The sequence below is a fragment of the Odontomachus brunneus genome, unplaced genomic scaffold (assembly GCF_010583005.1).
Source record: "Odontomachus brunneus isolate Ranch 3 - 2012 unplaced genomic scaffold, Obru_v1 Obru_scaffold_162, whole genome shotgun sequence".
NCBI lineage: Eukaryota > Metazoa > Arthropoda > Insecta > Hymenoptera > Formicidae > Odontomachus > Odontomachus brunneus.
The window spans coordinates 588,462-606,011 of NW_022639612.1; the positions used below are offsets into that span (position 1 = coordinate 588,462).

Genomic DNA, 17,550 nt, shown 5'->3' on the forward strand with positions numbered 1-17,550 from the left:
ATATATATATATATATATATATATATATATATATATATATATAGATTTTGTTAGAGTATCGAGTGTTATAGAGCTTTAGTTTTCCCAGACACCAACATACGCTTATTTTTATTTGTACTGCCCACAGCAGGAATTATAACTAAAGTATACATGTAACACAATGTTCGTTCACGTTACCCGTGAGCACCGGCAGGTAACAGCGTTGCTATTCCGATCCAAAGTGTGCGGCTAGATTTACAATTTCCATGATACGGTGGCGCGTGACTGCAAAGGTCGGACGTGCGATTACGCTACTTATATATTTCTTTTTTAAGACCCGCGCGAGAAAGAGATTAGTCTACGGGAGGCATATCAATTCGCTCTTACATAAAACCTTCTACATATAATTCCTTCTCATCCGTCATTAGTTCTACTCTTCCGGATCCAAGGACGTGCTTACGCAAGCGGCGAACGGTTCGATTAATATTCAACCTGTAGATATCGTACGATATTTCAGCACGCGATATTTCAGCAATGATTGTCTAGCCACGCGACGGGGTCAAGTTTAACGCAATTGAACTCTTCTTTGTGTTCGCTTGGACCTTGCATGTCAGTTCCAATTTATTAATCTTTCCGGTTTTTGCGGCCAATCCCGCCAGAATATCCTTCACATAAGAATTTACTTTGTTGCAGCGCAGATTGCATCACTCTACAGAATTCTCAGTCTGCTGCAATCTTCGATAGTGATGTTGCTGATACACTTTACGCGGAAACTTGTAGAGCGCGAACTGTCGCAATAAAACCGCATCCTCGCAAAGCGAGTCGGCTGTCAGGACGTGCGCTTGTTTTGTCATTAATGTAGAAAGAGAAACTACCTAAAGAGTTCATTTCAAAATCAAAATCCAAATTAATCCAACAATTTCAGACACGTTATTCGTCGCAAAAAAGTTCGCTTATATAAATATATACAATTATCTTACATAATTGTCTTGTTTTATATGTGAAAAAGAGAACAATACGTAACTGTTATGGATACACCAGGATGTAAAAGATTATCTTATTATCTAATTTTCACGCTTATTTGTATTAGTGGACGAGCCACTATGAGTAAGCAAAAGATTGCGAGGTGTTTACAAGTGTTTCCAAAGATTTTTTATTCTACGCTCCTGTTATTAAACAGCAAAGCATTACTTGTCAATATAAATCATTGTAAATTGTTCTTAGATATTATCTTCAATTTCCGATCGTTCCGAGCATCTACAGTTAGCGGATCCTGGATAATAATTTTATGTACTCATTATAGTATCTTCAGAGCTTAGAAGAAAATAATGTCACGAACGTTTCACGACGTGGATTATTAAAAAATGATCGAATTTCTGCTAAAATTTTTTTCTAAGTTAAACTGATGTATTTGAGATGAAAAATAATTGTTTCTGAATATCTCAGAGAAGGCCATTTTTCCGAGATATAACACAAACGCGTTATCCATATCTCTAGTTTTATTTTTTATCGTAAAAGAGATAAAATAATCGTAACATCCTACTTTGGCGAATTTTAGTATGTGATTGAACGAATGACGTAAGATCCGTATATTACGATTACATCGATGTTGTGTAAAACACTCGACGAAGTAAATGTCACTAAGCAGACTTAGAAAACTTGATAAAACTTGTGATTAAAATTATCAGAATATGCGAAGTTTCTGTCGGTATTCTTTCTTACTTAATTCATATCTTTGATCTAAAACAAAAGTAACCTTTCAACGACTGTACAGTCTATTATACGGGCTGACATCCAGCTGTATACGTCAAATAGCGCACGACGATATATTGTGCCAGCTGTTCCTACATGATAATATATAAAAATGTATGATGTGCCATTCTTATATGATAATTATGCATGGTCATACGTGTTGCACATAAACATCACATGCCACATCAATAAGATCGAAAAGGCCACAGCGACGAAAGTATAATCACAAATTTCGTGAACGTGCTGTTGCAAAACATTGATGTTAATTTGCATTTCTGCTATCTATTTATTACTACGAAATACATATGTCCCTCTTATATTTACCTTTACAAGAAACATGGTAACGAATGAAGAAAAAAAGAAATATGGGCGAGGCTCTCCAATGAAAGGCGCTAAACGGGATGACGCAAACTTCCTTCGAAACTTTTGGTACGCAGGAGAAAGGTCCTTTGTCTACGTTCATTTGTAACTGTCGTAGTGGGAGAGCAAAGGACGTGCGCAGCAGAAATTTGTGGAACGCGTCTGAAGTCCATCTCGACATCTTTACGGCATGGTAATGTAAAAGATGACGATTTCCGTAAAATAAGCAAACTAATCGTAAGTCAAATTGTGACATTTCTCAAAATATAATCTGAGGAATATCCTAAAATTCTCTTCCACGTAAGACATTTTGTTTCGTTTAAATTTGACGCAAACTGATGCTCGTACGAGGAAAAATTTTAACCAGTGTTGGCTATCTATGCGCGCACACACAGTCGAGATACTCGATGAATATGTAAAATATTCTTCCATTTTCTATTTCGTAATCCATATTAGATAAACAATAAAAATCACTGCTTCGTGTGTATCCCTTCTCTGTCCTAGTTACATCATAAACGCGAGATCATAATAATCAGCAAAATATTATGATTAAAAATATTACGACTTGATGCTTGACGAAAGAAGAGGCAAAGCAGAAAATGCGACCTCTTTCCAACCAGTAACTGGCCAAGAATTTGAGTTATTGGCTAGTATTTTCTCGTTCAATTTCTGAACAGTTACTATCTGATATCCAATGAAAACTGGCTTCCTGATAATGTCTGGTTAGTAACGAGTTTTTCCTGCAAATTTTTCCACTTGGAAGCCTTTTACATTTTACTTTTGCATTCTACTTTTATATTTTAAAACGGCTATCTAAGAGGCAGCTAGACGTAACGATAACGCTTGATAAGCTGCTTGTATAATTAGAAGTACGTGTCATTTTACTGAATAAACAGGTAGATTCGTTTTCGCAATGGACTTACTACGAATTACAACGCAGCATATTATCTGCAGTTAACGTAACATATGATCGGGATGAGATAAACGGCTAATTTTATCAAGTAGCGGCAGACGGGCGCCAACTTTCCCATTGGTTCTCCTTGAAAGCGACTGGCCGCGGGTCTCCCACGACGACGTACGGTGACGAGGCGAGCCGGTCGAGCCTCCGCGGAAGCGACGTTCCCATTGGCCATCGCAAAGTGCTCGTAGTCCGCTAATAACCCGATATTGTTACGTCAGAGACTATTACTGTCATTACAAATTTTTATTTACGTAAGAAGAACACACCACGGAAGCGGATGGCGTTCTGCAAAAAACAACAACAATCACGACTGACGACTTCCTGAAAGTAACGTGCCGTAATTCACCTTGAAAAAAGAAAAAAATGAAGAGTTTCAGCAAAACGGTATTCCAGGAAGGGCACGAAAGATTCCTTACAATAGTCTTGCTATTGTCGAGCAGTAAGAGATTTATTCATGGAATAAATATGATTGTGCAATCGCTCAATATATGCGCACAAGAGTCACCAAAAAAGATATTTTTCATTGATTCCAGATATATTAATATCCACGTACGATATCTTTTCCTTCGGGGAAACTCTCATTCACGGTGATGACTGAGATATTTCATGACGTTCCCGGCGAAGCTGATGAAATTTGCCGAACTACGTGCACGGGCTCACGTTAATTTGCCAGCGACGTGTCGGTACACTTTCCAGCGACCCGACAACCACCAGGTAAACTCTCGTCTACCTGACTAACCGCATGCAAGGTACCAACACGCCCACTTGCCTGTTAAAAGGACCACATTTCATAAAAAAAATAAGTGCCCAATCATCCCACGGATCTCTCGTAACCGTTGCTTTCTGTGTGTCTTCACTTGTAACACAATATATTGCTACATTATATATTGCTGATAGTCGAGCGACATCCTGTTACTAGCGCGCTGCACATTGGCGTGGCAGCTAAATCTAACACGATGTATTATTACAAAAAGATTGCAACACATATTAATAATAGCGTCATTAATGATATTCATGGTCAAAGCAGGCATCGTGCACGCCCGCAAAAAAAGCTTAAATTCACGCACAGACAATAATGAAATGACGATTAGAAAGTATGATATATTAACACAAAAACATATAAACATAAAAAAGAAGAATAACCTGTATTAGTTAGCATAAATATCGACCGAAAAAATAACTGTTATAAGGTCGTCAATTTATTTATTTATAAAGGATTTGTTGAAGTTAACGTATAGAATAATTTTGTAAAATGTTAAGTGACTCAGCAATTATGTTAATAACTTTGGTTGAAAACTGTTATTCGATATCACAGAACTTGTAAATAAGAACATGTGAAACAAAATTGTGTTTCATTTAAGTATTTAACGATGTGAATGACGACCTTGCGCATTGCGCAAAAAGGTTGCAATTCGCGTGTCGTTTGTGCGATCAATACTAAATCAGCAAAAAGCAACACTTTTTTGTTTAATGGTTTCATCATTTTCGAACAAAGTTACGTATTCGCACATATCCAGGAGCGTCAATCTTATCTCGGACTTTCCGTTTCTTGTCCTATTCAGGACATACTCGACATCTACATTCGTCGATACTATGTGCTGCGTAGATTCAGGAACGGAAGTATAGTACACATCATTGCTGCAAAGCATCAGCTTAATGCTCGCAACTCTTAGATGGAATCGCACGCTAATCACTTTAAACAGGGATCCTTAAGTGGCGCCAATGGATCGACCAGAATGCGAAGGTCATTCCTGTCAGAGGCTCGTCGCACTCAACCAATCAGCAACAACCACTCCGGAACGCCTTTCAGCCCGGAATGCGTTGACTCGCATGGTAACAGCGTACCGCACGTGACCACCAGGGGGGAAACCCCGAGTGTCGATTAACTCGACCCTCGATGTATATGTGTTGGAGAAAATTCTTTTGATGTCCAATTACATTAAAAATACCAAAATCACTGCCAAAATTATCACGTGAAAAAGAACGGACAATTGTGGCATTGTCTAAAATATACAGGGTGTCTAAGCAGAAGTGTCCGACCGGTTATATATATGTAGAATTCATTGAACTGAATAGACAAAAACTATCTTATTATTAAATATTTTTACATATTAACGAAAAAAATTAGCCAACCAGTCCGACACGTAAGTTCAGATACTCTGTAGATGAGTTAGAAAAAATTATCAAGAATCTATTCTGAAAATTATAAAATTGTAATTTATAAATTAAATCAGATTGATTTTTTTCAAAATTTCGTGTATCTACTAAGAAAAATTCATTATTAAAAAATTTATAATACTTATATTATATTACATTTAATTCTATAACCATTTTAATTTCAACATAATATATATATGTGGCGTTTTACTTATCACAAGTATTGAAAGTGCTTATTAAAGTTGGTAGATTACTGTAAATAATTTTTTATTATGCAATAAATGTACAACATATGTGTGTAAAATAATCCTGCATATACATACACAATTTTTCGAATACTATACCATATTTTATAACGTGTCTACTGACTTGAATTTGTCAATTTGGCGCCTGCGTAGTCAAATTACATTGCAACTAAAATTTCTATACGCGTATATACAGAATAGTTCATAATCTGCAACATTATTGTAAAAATACAGGGTTATTTTGTATTAGCTCGATTATAACATTATAACATAATTGCTTAAATATATGGCAAGTATGGCCAGACACAAATCTATTTAAATGATTATAGATGTTACATAATGCATTGTTTACAAATTTATTATCTTTAGAAAATTGCTCACTATTATTTAACTGTTCTCATGTCATTTGTGAATAAGTTTAGTTTCACTCATTAGCTTTTCAATAAAATAGCACTTCATAAGTCTAGATCAATCGATTAACAGCGTATACTCCATAATATTTAAAAATTTGATAATCCCAAAATGCGATGCAATAGTTGAATATACAAATGTCAGGTGTATTACAATCTGTTTTTTTTTTTTCTTAAATTAAACTGTGATAAATGCAATCAAATTCATAAATTTCTAGTTAAAAAATTATGATATATAATAACCTTAATCATAAAAAACAATATAACACGATGAAAGAAATATACATTTTAAATATACACAATATTTATTACTATCAAAGAATCACACACGATTTTCTCATCCACATACAGTTTTAATCTTCACATATGCTGATATGTTGTGTTTTTTTAGAAAATAAGATTCTTTATTAAAATTACATGTTTTTTTGTAAATATTCTTCCACGAGGATATCCATACAACATATTTCACATTCATTCGGATTACCTTAAGTGATGTATCGTAACCCTGTTCATATATAGTATTGGTTTAAATAATAGTCTAATTACGCGCCGTAATTGGTTGTACATTTTTAATTCGTCAACATAATACTACGCAATAAAATTTTTACTTAATGTGATCTAATGTAAATTACTTTTAAAAATATTTTCGTTAACTTGCTTACTGTATCTTTTACTGTATACACATCTCTATTATTTTTCACTCCTATCACTTGAATGTCCATTCACATGATTAATTTATGTAAGTAAACATTATAAAGTGATATAATTGTTGATAGAGCCATAGCATTTGTAATAAAATATACTTTTCATTACGGATATGATTTTATCAACTGTGGCAGCTTGTGTTACAAAATAATAGAGGACATCTATATATAACTTGGACGTGAAATTGTTACGAATAAGCTATATCACTTCTGCAATATTTACATATAACATTGTATGTATATTTTTCTGTGTGTAATGCGGGAAGATCGATAACATTTAATTTTTATTACAATATTATAACATATTACGATTGACAGCTCACAAACATCAATATCTTTTTCGTAATACATGTGTTGTTCGAAGCGCATCCTAAAAGCAATGCAACGCGTTTACTATTTCAACTCAGTTTTGTTGGACAAAAATAATACTTTACATGTTGCTAGTCTTGAATGTCTCGCAATCATGTATTCAGTTCTATCCAAACGTTTTCGTTACGCAATAGTAAGTTTTTACAATGACATGTGTGTGAGTGACGTAAAGTCTTATCTTTATGATAAATTGTGTATGAAAAAAATTATTTGTTACATTACTTTTCGGATGTTCCGTGTAATAATTTTGCCAAGTTATTATAAATTTTAATAACAGTCAACTATATCTTCCAGTCTTTCTTGATTGGCTATTAACATCTGTATTTATACTTTTTGATGAAACAAATGTATAGTATAAAAATTCAAAGTTGTTGCAAATATAATGTCACTGTTATTCGGAAGAGTAAAATTAAATATGTTAGATTACTTTAAAGTAGTTCGTCCGTGCAGAATCTGCGTGACAAAGAATGACGAATTTTCAGTAGTGGTATCAAGAAGACTCATAAATTTACTATTTATCGAACAAGAAATTTTTTACTTTTCTATACATTTATTTAACTACCTAATGAATGTTAATTCGAGACGTAATTATGATAAATATGATAAATATATATGTAATTGGTCTTCATTATCCATATAAGTTTCTCATTAAAGTAAATCTAATTTAGAGAAAAGTCGAAATAAAAATTAAAAATAGGACGCTTACTCTTCAAGGAAATACGTAAAATTTAAAAGAATCTCTAAAAAGATGGTTTTACGGACCAACTACCTTAACTATGATTCACTATATAAATTTAGTAAGAAAATAATAATAAGAGGAAGATATTGCTTTATGCGTATGAGCACTTTACACAAAACAAATAATATTTCTGCTTTACACAAGAGATTAATTGTTGCGACAAGGCTTATCATGAAGGCACTTGATCCAGTAAATTTGTTTTATAAATACCTAAGTAACAAATATTTATCGTAACATTAAAGCGACTACTACGAGTCAAGCAGGCAATGCCAATACTTGAGGAATATTTTTGACACATATTATAAATGTCCTTTTCATAAACGTGGATATATCAAAAATTAAAATGACACATAAAATAATACAGGAATGTAATAACACATTTTAAAAATAATACTTGCAAGCTCAGGTCGGACTGGAATGTAAAATTTGAATAACAATTTATCACGATTTAAAGATTCTCCTATACTCTCTAGAACATAATTATAAGTTTATATATATATATATATACATTACAATATGTATATATTAGACACGACCGAAGAGAGTGACTTAAAGTTGGCTTAAATCAAAACATTTTTCAAAGTCTTCTTAAGAATATGTCTACTCGCATTAATATTAACGCGCTCATATTCACTCATATTAACGTTAGACTATTAAGTAATTGGGCCGTTATGTAAATTCAGAAAACTAAACTTTTCTGTGTTTTCTGAAAGCTTTAAAGCTTCAAGATATTATATTAAGTTATAATACATTCATGTGAACATTAAAGAAAAACATCCGTATTTTGACAAATACCAAAGAAAGTTCAAAGAACATATTGAATATCGTAATACAAATTAAAAAAATAGTAAATAGTATAGATGCTGTAAAAAAATAGATGCCAATGAAATAAACGTTCCAATGATTTGTAACTGCATTAAGCATAGTATAACGTGAAAATGGAAATAGGAAATCTTTTTCAAAAATATTGTAAAAATGTTGTGAAAATATTAATGCAAGTATTGTCAATATTTTCCAATATTGTCAATGCCTTATGAAAGTATATAACAAAAAATACATGAATTATTTACTTAAAAGATTGAAAAGAAGGAAAAATCTTAACTCTATATGTCACATCAAATAGTATTACGGCTGCATATTGCAGTGTATAGTGCTGCACATATTTTTAATGACTTTTTATAAATGCAAAATATTACAGGAGTTAGTTTTTTTTCCATAAAAAGATATGGAAAAAGTTTCTTTCCTTTAACTGCTAACCAAACCGTTTTCAAAAATGTGTTAAATTTGGATAGCGAAAAAAGTAACTCCATATATATGTAAAATTAAATTACTTGATAATATATAAATATCGTCATTTAATCGATCGTGTCTATTGCAAAGTTTTACTTTGAAGTTCTTAGTCTGTGAGGATCATCTTTAATTAACTCACAAACTACCAAAAGCTACAGTTAGTAAACAAGTTGTCTATATCGTTGACGATATGATTATTGCTGTAATCAGTTTCCGCGTTGACTAATATATTCCAACTTACAAAGTTATTACGGCCTCGTTAACAATTTGTATGCCTAGCACCTCTCATTAATGGAATCAAAATGCTAGGACTTTGAGCTTGCCTGAGGAATGGATGTTGTAATAGTTCAGCTGCCGTAGCTCGTTGTGCTGGATCACGTACGAGCATTCGTTCCAAGAAACCTTGAAGACGTGGACTAACCTATAGATAAGTATAAAATGTTATTCACCTCTTTAATTAAAACATAGCTCAATAGTTGTTAAATCAAGAAAAAATGTTTATGCCGAGTTTAGTAGAAAAAATAATAGTAAAAATAGTAAATAAAAATAGTCATACCTTGTGAGAATTTTTTAATTTTGGTGGTGGCATATCTCTGATGCGTCTCATAGCTTGCAGAGGTGGTTCATTGAAAAATGGTGGTTCACCATCGATCATTTCAATGATCATTATTCCTAATGACCAGATATCTACTTCAGGTCCATATGGCAACCTGGAGAATATTTGAAGAAATGAAATAAAGATACCTTTTTAGTTTTATCTGACTAATAGCTGTAGCAATTGATTCAACTAATGATTGTAGCAATTAATTCAACTAATGGATGTAGTAATTAATTTAACTAATGGTTGAAATAATGTTTTTCAAATAATATCTAATTATTTGAAATTAGTAGTTATTACAATAATAGCTCGTATGGAGTAGAAAATTCGTTTTGAGAATTCGTACATCATATGCATTGAAACACTTACTTTAAGTTTGAAGCAGTAAAAGTGAGCAAATATAATAAAAAAAAAAAGAAATAATATATAAAATACCTTGAAATTACTTCAGGACTCATCCAATACGGAGTTCCTACGAGAGATTTTCGCTTTGGTAATTCTTGGGAGACTTGAGCACAAAAACCAAAATCTGACAATTTTACTCTGCCATCTGCCGTAAGTAATATCGAGTCAGATTTAATGTCCCTATGTATAACACCTTGCGAGTGCAAATATGCCAATGGCTTGAGACACTGAGAGCACACTGTAGCTATTTGACTCTCATCCATCCTTGAGTGTGTTACAATATCAGTTAATGCACCACCTTCTAGATATTCCATAACAACCCATAATTCGTCATCTACCAAGAAACTATCATACATCTCGACAATATTCGGATGATGATAGTCTCTCATAATAACGACTTCATTAAAAAGCAATTCGCGTCTTTGCTGTTTTCTTAAATCCATTTTTTTTACTGCAACTTGACGATTTGTACTCTTGTCTGTAGCAATGCATACAGTTCCTGTGCTACCTTCGCCAATCTTTAGGAAATTTTCCAAATTTTCTCTTGGATCACCTTGGCTTACCTAAATGCCAATGCACATGTAAAATATGTATCATTATTAGTAAAACTATAAAAGAACAATATGTAGAGATTTTTACTTGAATAAAAATTCAGAGATCATTTTTTATAAAGATTGAATGTTTTTTTATAAAAAAACTTTGTAATATATTTTAATTAAAACGTTTTACATACCACCATCTGTAAAGCAGCTCTGAATTGTTCATGTGTAAGTCTCTGTTCCGCCGTTTGCTTGTTTGCATTGTTTGAACTTGTACCAACTGCTAAGTTTCCTGAGGAGACAGCACTTTTCATGTTTTGATTTTGATCTGGGGTGGAACTGCTGCCTGATACAGTGGATGGTATGTTTGGTTTTGATAAATTATGCATTGATTGGGAAGTTTCCATTGGCTTCTTTAAATGTGACTGTAGATTAGATGGGTTTTCAGACATGTTATATGCCTGAGAATATTTATTAATATTATGCGAACTCAATTGGCTTAGAGGTCGTTGCGACGCTATTGAACCGACTGGTGAAATTTTTGGCTGTAGCTTATGTAGTAATACATTTTGACCCATTTGATGCTCCCTTGAAGCATCCACAGTTGAACCCTGCAGATTAAACAATATAATAACTAAACAATATAACAATATAATAAGATATAACAGTAATAATAAGCTAGGTTTGAATTTATCTTAAAAGTTTTCGACAACTTAATCATAATCATCTAAATTCAAATCATAGAAATTTAAATCATACTCCTCTAAATTTAAATTATATAAATTATTGTATACTCAAATTTAAATGTTATCTTGAACGAGTTTTAAGCAACATGTATATTAATTATAATCATAATCCTGTTCTATAATTACCTGTACATTGCCATTATATTGACCCGATGTCATGACCATTTGCGAATTGAGTCTATGAAATTCCGAATCAGGAAGTTGCGGAGTAGTTGGACTTTGTACTGGAACTTGTGAGTTTACAATAGGACTTAAGTTTTGGAAATTTAAAGATAAATTTGGTATGTTCGATCCCGAATGGGTTAAATTTGGCGACGATTGCATGTTAGGATTAAGATTTTGTAGATTTGGAATCATATTTTGCATGCTGGAATTTAGACCGCTACCAACACTCGGGGAGTTCTGTCTCAGCTTATCGATGTAGTTGTGTGGCTTGCCAAAATTTGCAAAACCTTGATTAACATTTGAAGGTATCTCTTGGCCTTCAGGAACGGATGGTGGAAGATTACTGTTATGCCTGCAAGTTGAACATATGTTATAATCATTAATTTTATTAAAACTTTTATATTTAATGTGTTGACATGCTTTGCATTTTTACACTGATTTTGATTAATTTACATTAACTTTTACATCAACATATTGATTCTCATACTAAATTCAGTATTCTTACTTGATATTCTTGTAAATATATACTTAGAAAAAGTTTGTTCCTAATAAGATAGGATTAAACCATCATCTACAAACAAGTAACAGGTCTCCTATGAAAACTTGTATGTTACTCAACATGGATAATCAATGTAGCAGTTAATATACTAAATTTGTAAAGTTTACAAAATATAATAATCTTTATAATACAAGATTTTGATTGTATGTAATTGTGTTATAAAAATATATATATTTTATCCAATAAGTAAATCAAATATAAGAATTTCATGATACCTGTAATCTCGCCTCATCCGTGGTGGACTTGAAGAACGCAGAGAATTGGATCGAGCAACTGTACTGGTCTTAGGCAAACCATTCTCCATAGTCTTTTCATTTACTAATGGTCTACCTATCCTAGGATCATTATGTCCCCTTACAATAGTCTTCAAATCAAGGATTTCAGTAGGTGTGATCTCACTTGGATCAACTAAAGGTAACGGTCTATTGGTTGATTTCAAAATCTGGTTATTGCCCACTATCGAAGCCCATTGCAATGGTAAACCAACAAATTTGCCCTCACGTTTATCAAACCCAGTGTGTACTCTATGCTCAAAATTAGTTGGCGTAGAGATCTGAGGTTTCTTTTTCTTCTTGGTAAACATTGTAACACCTTTAAGAAGGAAAAATAATTATTAGAATATAGCATACTAAACAATGACACAATATAATGCTATAACTGTACTAGAAATTACATCCAATGTAGTGATTTGTCTACGAAGAAAAGATAAAAGTCCGTGGATTCTATCTGTCAGACATTGGCTCGCACACGTCTGATTTTCGATCGTAGCACCTCGTGACACCTTTCAAACGTTTCTAGTCGATTGAATTCAACCGATCTACGCACTAAGGTAGAGGGTAACACATAAGAAATACAGGAGTGGCGTGAAAATTCGTGAAAACAGCGCGGGGCGAGGGAAGCCAAATGACAGCAACAACGCCTACCGAGTGATGTTGCGATTTCTGCGACACGGCTCCACCGAGGCCCGGCCGACCGAAGCTACCGTATGAAAACAGATCACCTGGTAAATTAGAACGCTCGTGATGTGAATACGGGCCGCGATAATTTGGGAACATAGACGAAGCTGCGCGTTGAAACACATAAATACGCCATTCATCCGTCTCGACAGGTCGCACTCGCACACCGGCGCTCCGCGCGGTGAGCTTACGAATCTTTCGTGGCATTTAGTTCATGACAATTTGCTGAAACGTGCGTGCGCGCGCGTGAGCGAGGTAACACCTGCGCGAGCAGAGGTACAAACTCCCACCTTGGAAAGGTGGGGACAAAAACACTACCGCGCCATCTGCCTTTGTACTTGGGCATAACCAAACTAAAATGGAAAAGTCACATCCGGGTCCAGGAGTAAGCGGCGTTGAAAGCAGTCCCTTCTTTCCTAAGAGAAGAATTTGTACAGTCAGTGTCATATATTCCTCACAATATCCTGGGTCGGAAGTCACACAAATTTCAGCCTTATACATGTACGCATAAAGTAGAAAATCGCATAAGCAACTCCAATTACAGTGGTAAGACGTCCATGACGCAGCGTGTACCACTTGGTTTGTATCCGATGATAGTCGCGCGGAGGTTTTGATGATTAATGTCACGGTCAATTGTGCTGTCCTGTGTCTGCTTCTCAACGAGTACTATACGCCAGTGCAAGAGATGCACGTGGATTGTTGAGGAATACGTCGCACGCGTCCGATCAACGACGACGACGACGACAACAACAACAACGACGACGACGACGGCAACAAACGTACTTGACGCGATCTATTAAAATGGTAGAGCCTATCTTCGACTATCAGTTTCGACTGATACTGATCGGCGACAGTACAGTAGGGAAGAGCTCTCTCCTCAAGTACTTCACCGATGGCAAATTCGCAGAGGTACGCGATAAATTCGTACGTCATATACCCATGCCACCGCGCTAATCACCAAGTGCAAATCGTAACAGGCTGCCATTAGATGAATTTGCGCACTATTTTCGTCTGTTTACTTTGTCTGTTTCATAATTGAACATAGCGCTTTTGCGCCGCAACCGACTGACCTCGTAATCTATAAAATTTTCATCATGACGCGATACTAATTTCCTCCGATTGACGCTCACGTCAATACTCGATAATTTAATTAGGTTAGACAGACCTTTTGGTACACCATACAATTTTGACATATTAGGATACGAATTTAATTTATAATTTGATATCAATTTGCATATTTCAATTTTTTTACTATTACTATATTTTATTTTTACTTACTATATTTTTATATTTATTTATTTATTTATTTATTTATTTATTTATTTATTTCTAAACATTAAACATAGAATCTTATATATTTGTATCTTTATATTGTGTTATTTAACTTCTGTTATTTATTATACATAATATTAGAATAATATTACTATTTTCTGGAGATACATATGGTATATACAATTTTTAGAAATAGAAAAAACAATGTTCTTTTAAAAAATTATATGATATACTTTAATATTTGTTGAAATATCATAATTATGTTCTTTTATTTAGGAACATATAAGATAGACAAAATTCCTTTATATTTAATATCTTTTGTATAACTTCAGCTTTCAGATCCAACTGTTGGTGTAGATTTTTTTGCAAGATTAATAGAAGTTAAAGATGGGACAAGAATAAAATTACAATTGTGGGATACAGCTGGTCAAGAGAGATTTAGGTATATATATCTTTATACATATAGAATAATATTATAAAACTTGAGAATTATTTTACATATAAAAACTTATATAACTACTTTATAATTACTTATATAATTACTTTTTTCTTTATAATATAAAATTTTCTTTGTATGTATATATGGTAACTTTTGCTAATAAAATAAATCTTATTAAATTTCTTTTTTTATTCAGGTCAATTACAAAATCCTACTACAGAAACTCTGTTGGAGCACTTCTTGTTTACGATGTTTGCAACAGAGCAAGTTTTGAACATATTCCTCAATGGATGATGGAAGCCCGCAGACATATTGAGCCACATCGTCCGGTATTTGCTTTAGTAGGCTGTAAGTTGGATTTAGTAACTAATGGTGGTAGACGAGAAGTATCAAAGGAAGAAGCTAGAGCATTTGCTGATGAGCATGGTATACATCATATTGAGACCAGTGCAAAAACTGGTGTAAACGTTGAAGAAGCATTTCGAACGGTTACACAAGAAGTTTATAACAGGATACAAACAGGCGAATACAAAGTAGAGGATGGTTGGGATGGCATCAAAACTGGCTTTGCCAGACCTGGTGGTTTAGATTTTAATCTAGTCGAAGCAGAACCAGCAAAGACTTCGTGTTGTTAAGTTATTGTTTTAATCCACTAAAAAAAAAACTAAAGATTTAAGAATGCAGATAGAATAGTTATTTTAGAGAAAAATAATTGCGTATGTTTTAATAAGACGACATAAAAAATGTATGTTTATACTCATTTATGCATTGTAGCATCCTGGCTATAAAGTTATTTATCACTTTAATATAAATCATTCTATTTAGTGTTTGTGTAACTATTTTATCAGTGTCTAACAGTTACATATATTGTAGATACATTTTTTTATCGAGGTGATGAATAACTTTCTACTGCATTCTTGTTTTAGGGAAAAGGCTTACAATTATTATTGAAAATTATGTATACGTCTATGAACTAGACATTTTTGTATATAGCTTGTATAAATATCAGATGACTAACAAAGTTCATATAGTTTTTCAGAATATAATCGAATATACTGAGTCTAATTAAGTGTAAAAGAGTAAACAAAAATGTATTTTCTTGATAAATAAGTACTATTAAAAGCAATGATTTTAATTTATGAATTGATAAATGTTATATTTGTAGAATTTTCAATTTCCATTTTTGTATTAGCGATATAAATAGCTAAACGATTCTTAGTTTAAGACATAGAATTTAAAACAGATGTTCATTTTTAGAACTTGAAGGAAAAATGTTCATATTCAATATATACTCTGGTTACAAAGTTACTAATTGCATATGCAATCGTTTAATTATTAATATGAAAAACATAGCAATTGAATTAAAACTATTTGTAAAAAATAGAACCAATTTTTTTTTATCAAATACTACGAATCCGCATATGATGAATAAAATTGTGTTAGCCGCTCCTACCCCAATGAACAAAATATTAGTAGTATACTGACAGATTAGTAGCAATTCAATTAATAGTAATTCAATCAGAATCCCATAACAAAACAATCTGTATCTGTATTAGATTCGTGTTCGATAGGGTCTGCTAACATGATTTGACGACAGTTTAGCGACGGAAACCGAAGAGATTTTGCCACCAAATTGTATGCAGCAGGCTCTGCTCGGTTTTTGTCGCCAATCTACAGTCAATCTGATAGCATAGCATATCAGCAAACTCTTTCAGATTTGACAGTTTGACAACATCATTAGATAAAATAGATTCTATAAAATTTGTAACCTTTCTAGGATCAGAAATTTATAACAAACTCTGCTCAGCAGATGTTGCTATATCTACATGCACAGATTGGCTATCTGGGGCCCTATGCAAATATACAAATTTTTATCTCTTTTGAATGGTATGCATATTCTGTCCAATGTTTGAAAAGAACTATTGTGCCAAGTTTATATTCTAAAGTTAAGTATGCTGGAATGACAGCAATTGGGATAGCTATTTCTTTATCTAGTAATAACTGTGAATGTCTCACATGTATGTGTATTGCCCGAAATGTTAGTGGACTTGAGATGGTAATTCAAAAAATATAGACATCGCCTAATCGTATTCGATAAAGTCAGAAATTACCCATAATTTTGGGCTTTACTTAGAAACATTTTTATGATTTGCTTAACGACACACACAAAGAAAATCTTGAGATTATATATAATTTCTGACTTAACCGAAATAAACAACTGTATTTTCTAAGCGATATTAGATTTATCAACACATTGCGTGGACTCTGATGATAACGCATTTACAAAATTTTTACCAGTGCGTTAACTTTATAGATTGCGAATTTTGTTCGTCATCTGATACATTAACAATATAACATTGCAACATATGAGGGTTGAATTAGGATTGTTTTTGTATGAAATATTGTATAAAACACTTCATATATCTCTCCATAAAGAATTTTCACAATCGGGCTTTGATGTATTTTGTTGAACGAACCCACGATGTTATTAAATGAAAGATAACGGCTGTGGTGAATGCTTTGTTGAATTCACTTTCTTTGTATAATAAAAATTTATTTCTACAGTATGAGATTTATCATTTATGATATAATATACATTATCATGTGTAGATTTAAAATTGATACTAGGCAAAATACAAAATTATAGATGTATAAAACAAATAGTAAAATACATTTCTTACCACTTCTTCATAAACTGATTTTTCATAAAGTTATACATATAATACCAGAGCTTGTAAAAAACATTAATTACTTGTAATATACGTATTAGTTACATTGCTGATACTATGATATTGTAAAATCACTTGCTTTATGTATATGCATAAGCTATTTAAGCATATATATATATATATATATATATATATATATATATATATATATATATATATATATATATATATATATA

The 17,550-nt window shown here is 32.8% G+C and overlaps 2 protein-coding genes and 1 long non-coding RNA gene across 4 annotated transcripts; 2 read left to right on the forward strand and 1 right to left on the reverse strand.

The window, feature by feature from the left end:
- The first annotated feature begins 58 nt into the window (after nt 1–58).
- LOC116850964 lies at nt 59–6,013 on the forward strand. Its single transcript, XR_004379499.1, has 3 exons — nt 59–3,491; nt 3,586–3,766; nt 4,756–6,013. It is a non-coding gene; the product is annotated as an uncharacterized LOC116850964 (long non-coding RNA).
- A 137-nt stretch (nt 6,014–6,150) lies between these two features.
- On the reverse strand, nt 6,151–13,328 carry LOC116850962 (serine/threonine-protein kinase PAK mbt). Of its 2 annotated transcripts, XM_032829853.1 has the most exons (8): nt 12,902–13,322; nt 12,652–12,802; nt 12,194–12,569; nt 11,381–11,771; nt 10,703–11,119; nt 10,000–10,532; nt 9,523–9,676; nt 6,151–9,387 (listed from the first exon to the last, which is right to left on the reverse strand). In XM_032829853.1, the coding sequence occupies exons 3-8, from the start codon at nt 12,559–12,561 to the stop codon at nt 9,226–9,228; spliced, it is 2,025 nt and encodes a 674-aa protein (XP_032685744.1). In that variant the 5' UTR covers nt 12,562–12,569; nt 12,652–12,802; nt 12,902–13,322; the 3' UTR covers nt 6,151–9,225. The 2 variants fall into 2 exon arrangements, with proteins under 2 accessions (XP_032685744.1, XP_032685745.1); XM_032829854.1 differs by lacking the exon at nt 12,652–12,802 and having other exon boundaries at nt 12,902–13,328.
- A 162-nt stretch (nt 13,329–13,490) lies between these two features.
- Nucleotides 13,491–17,212, forward strand: LOC116850963 (ras-related protein Rab-39B). The gene is made up of 3 exons (XM_032829855.1): nt 13,491–13,843; nt 14,539–14,648; nt 14,842–17,212. Exons 1-3 carry the CDS (start codon nt 13,736–13,738, stop codon nt 15,278–15,280), a joined length of 657 nt encoding a protein of 218 aa, XP_032685746.1. The 5' UTR covers nt 13,491–13,735; the 3' UTR covers nt 15,281–17,212.
- The last annotated feature ends 338 nt before the right edge of the window (nt 17,213–17,550 follow it).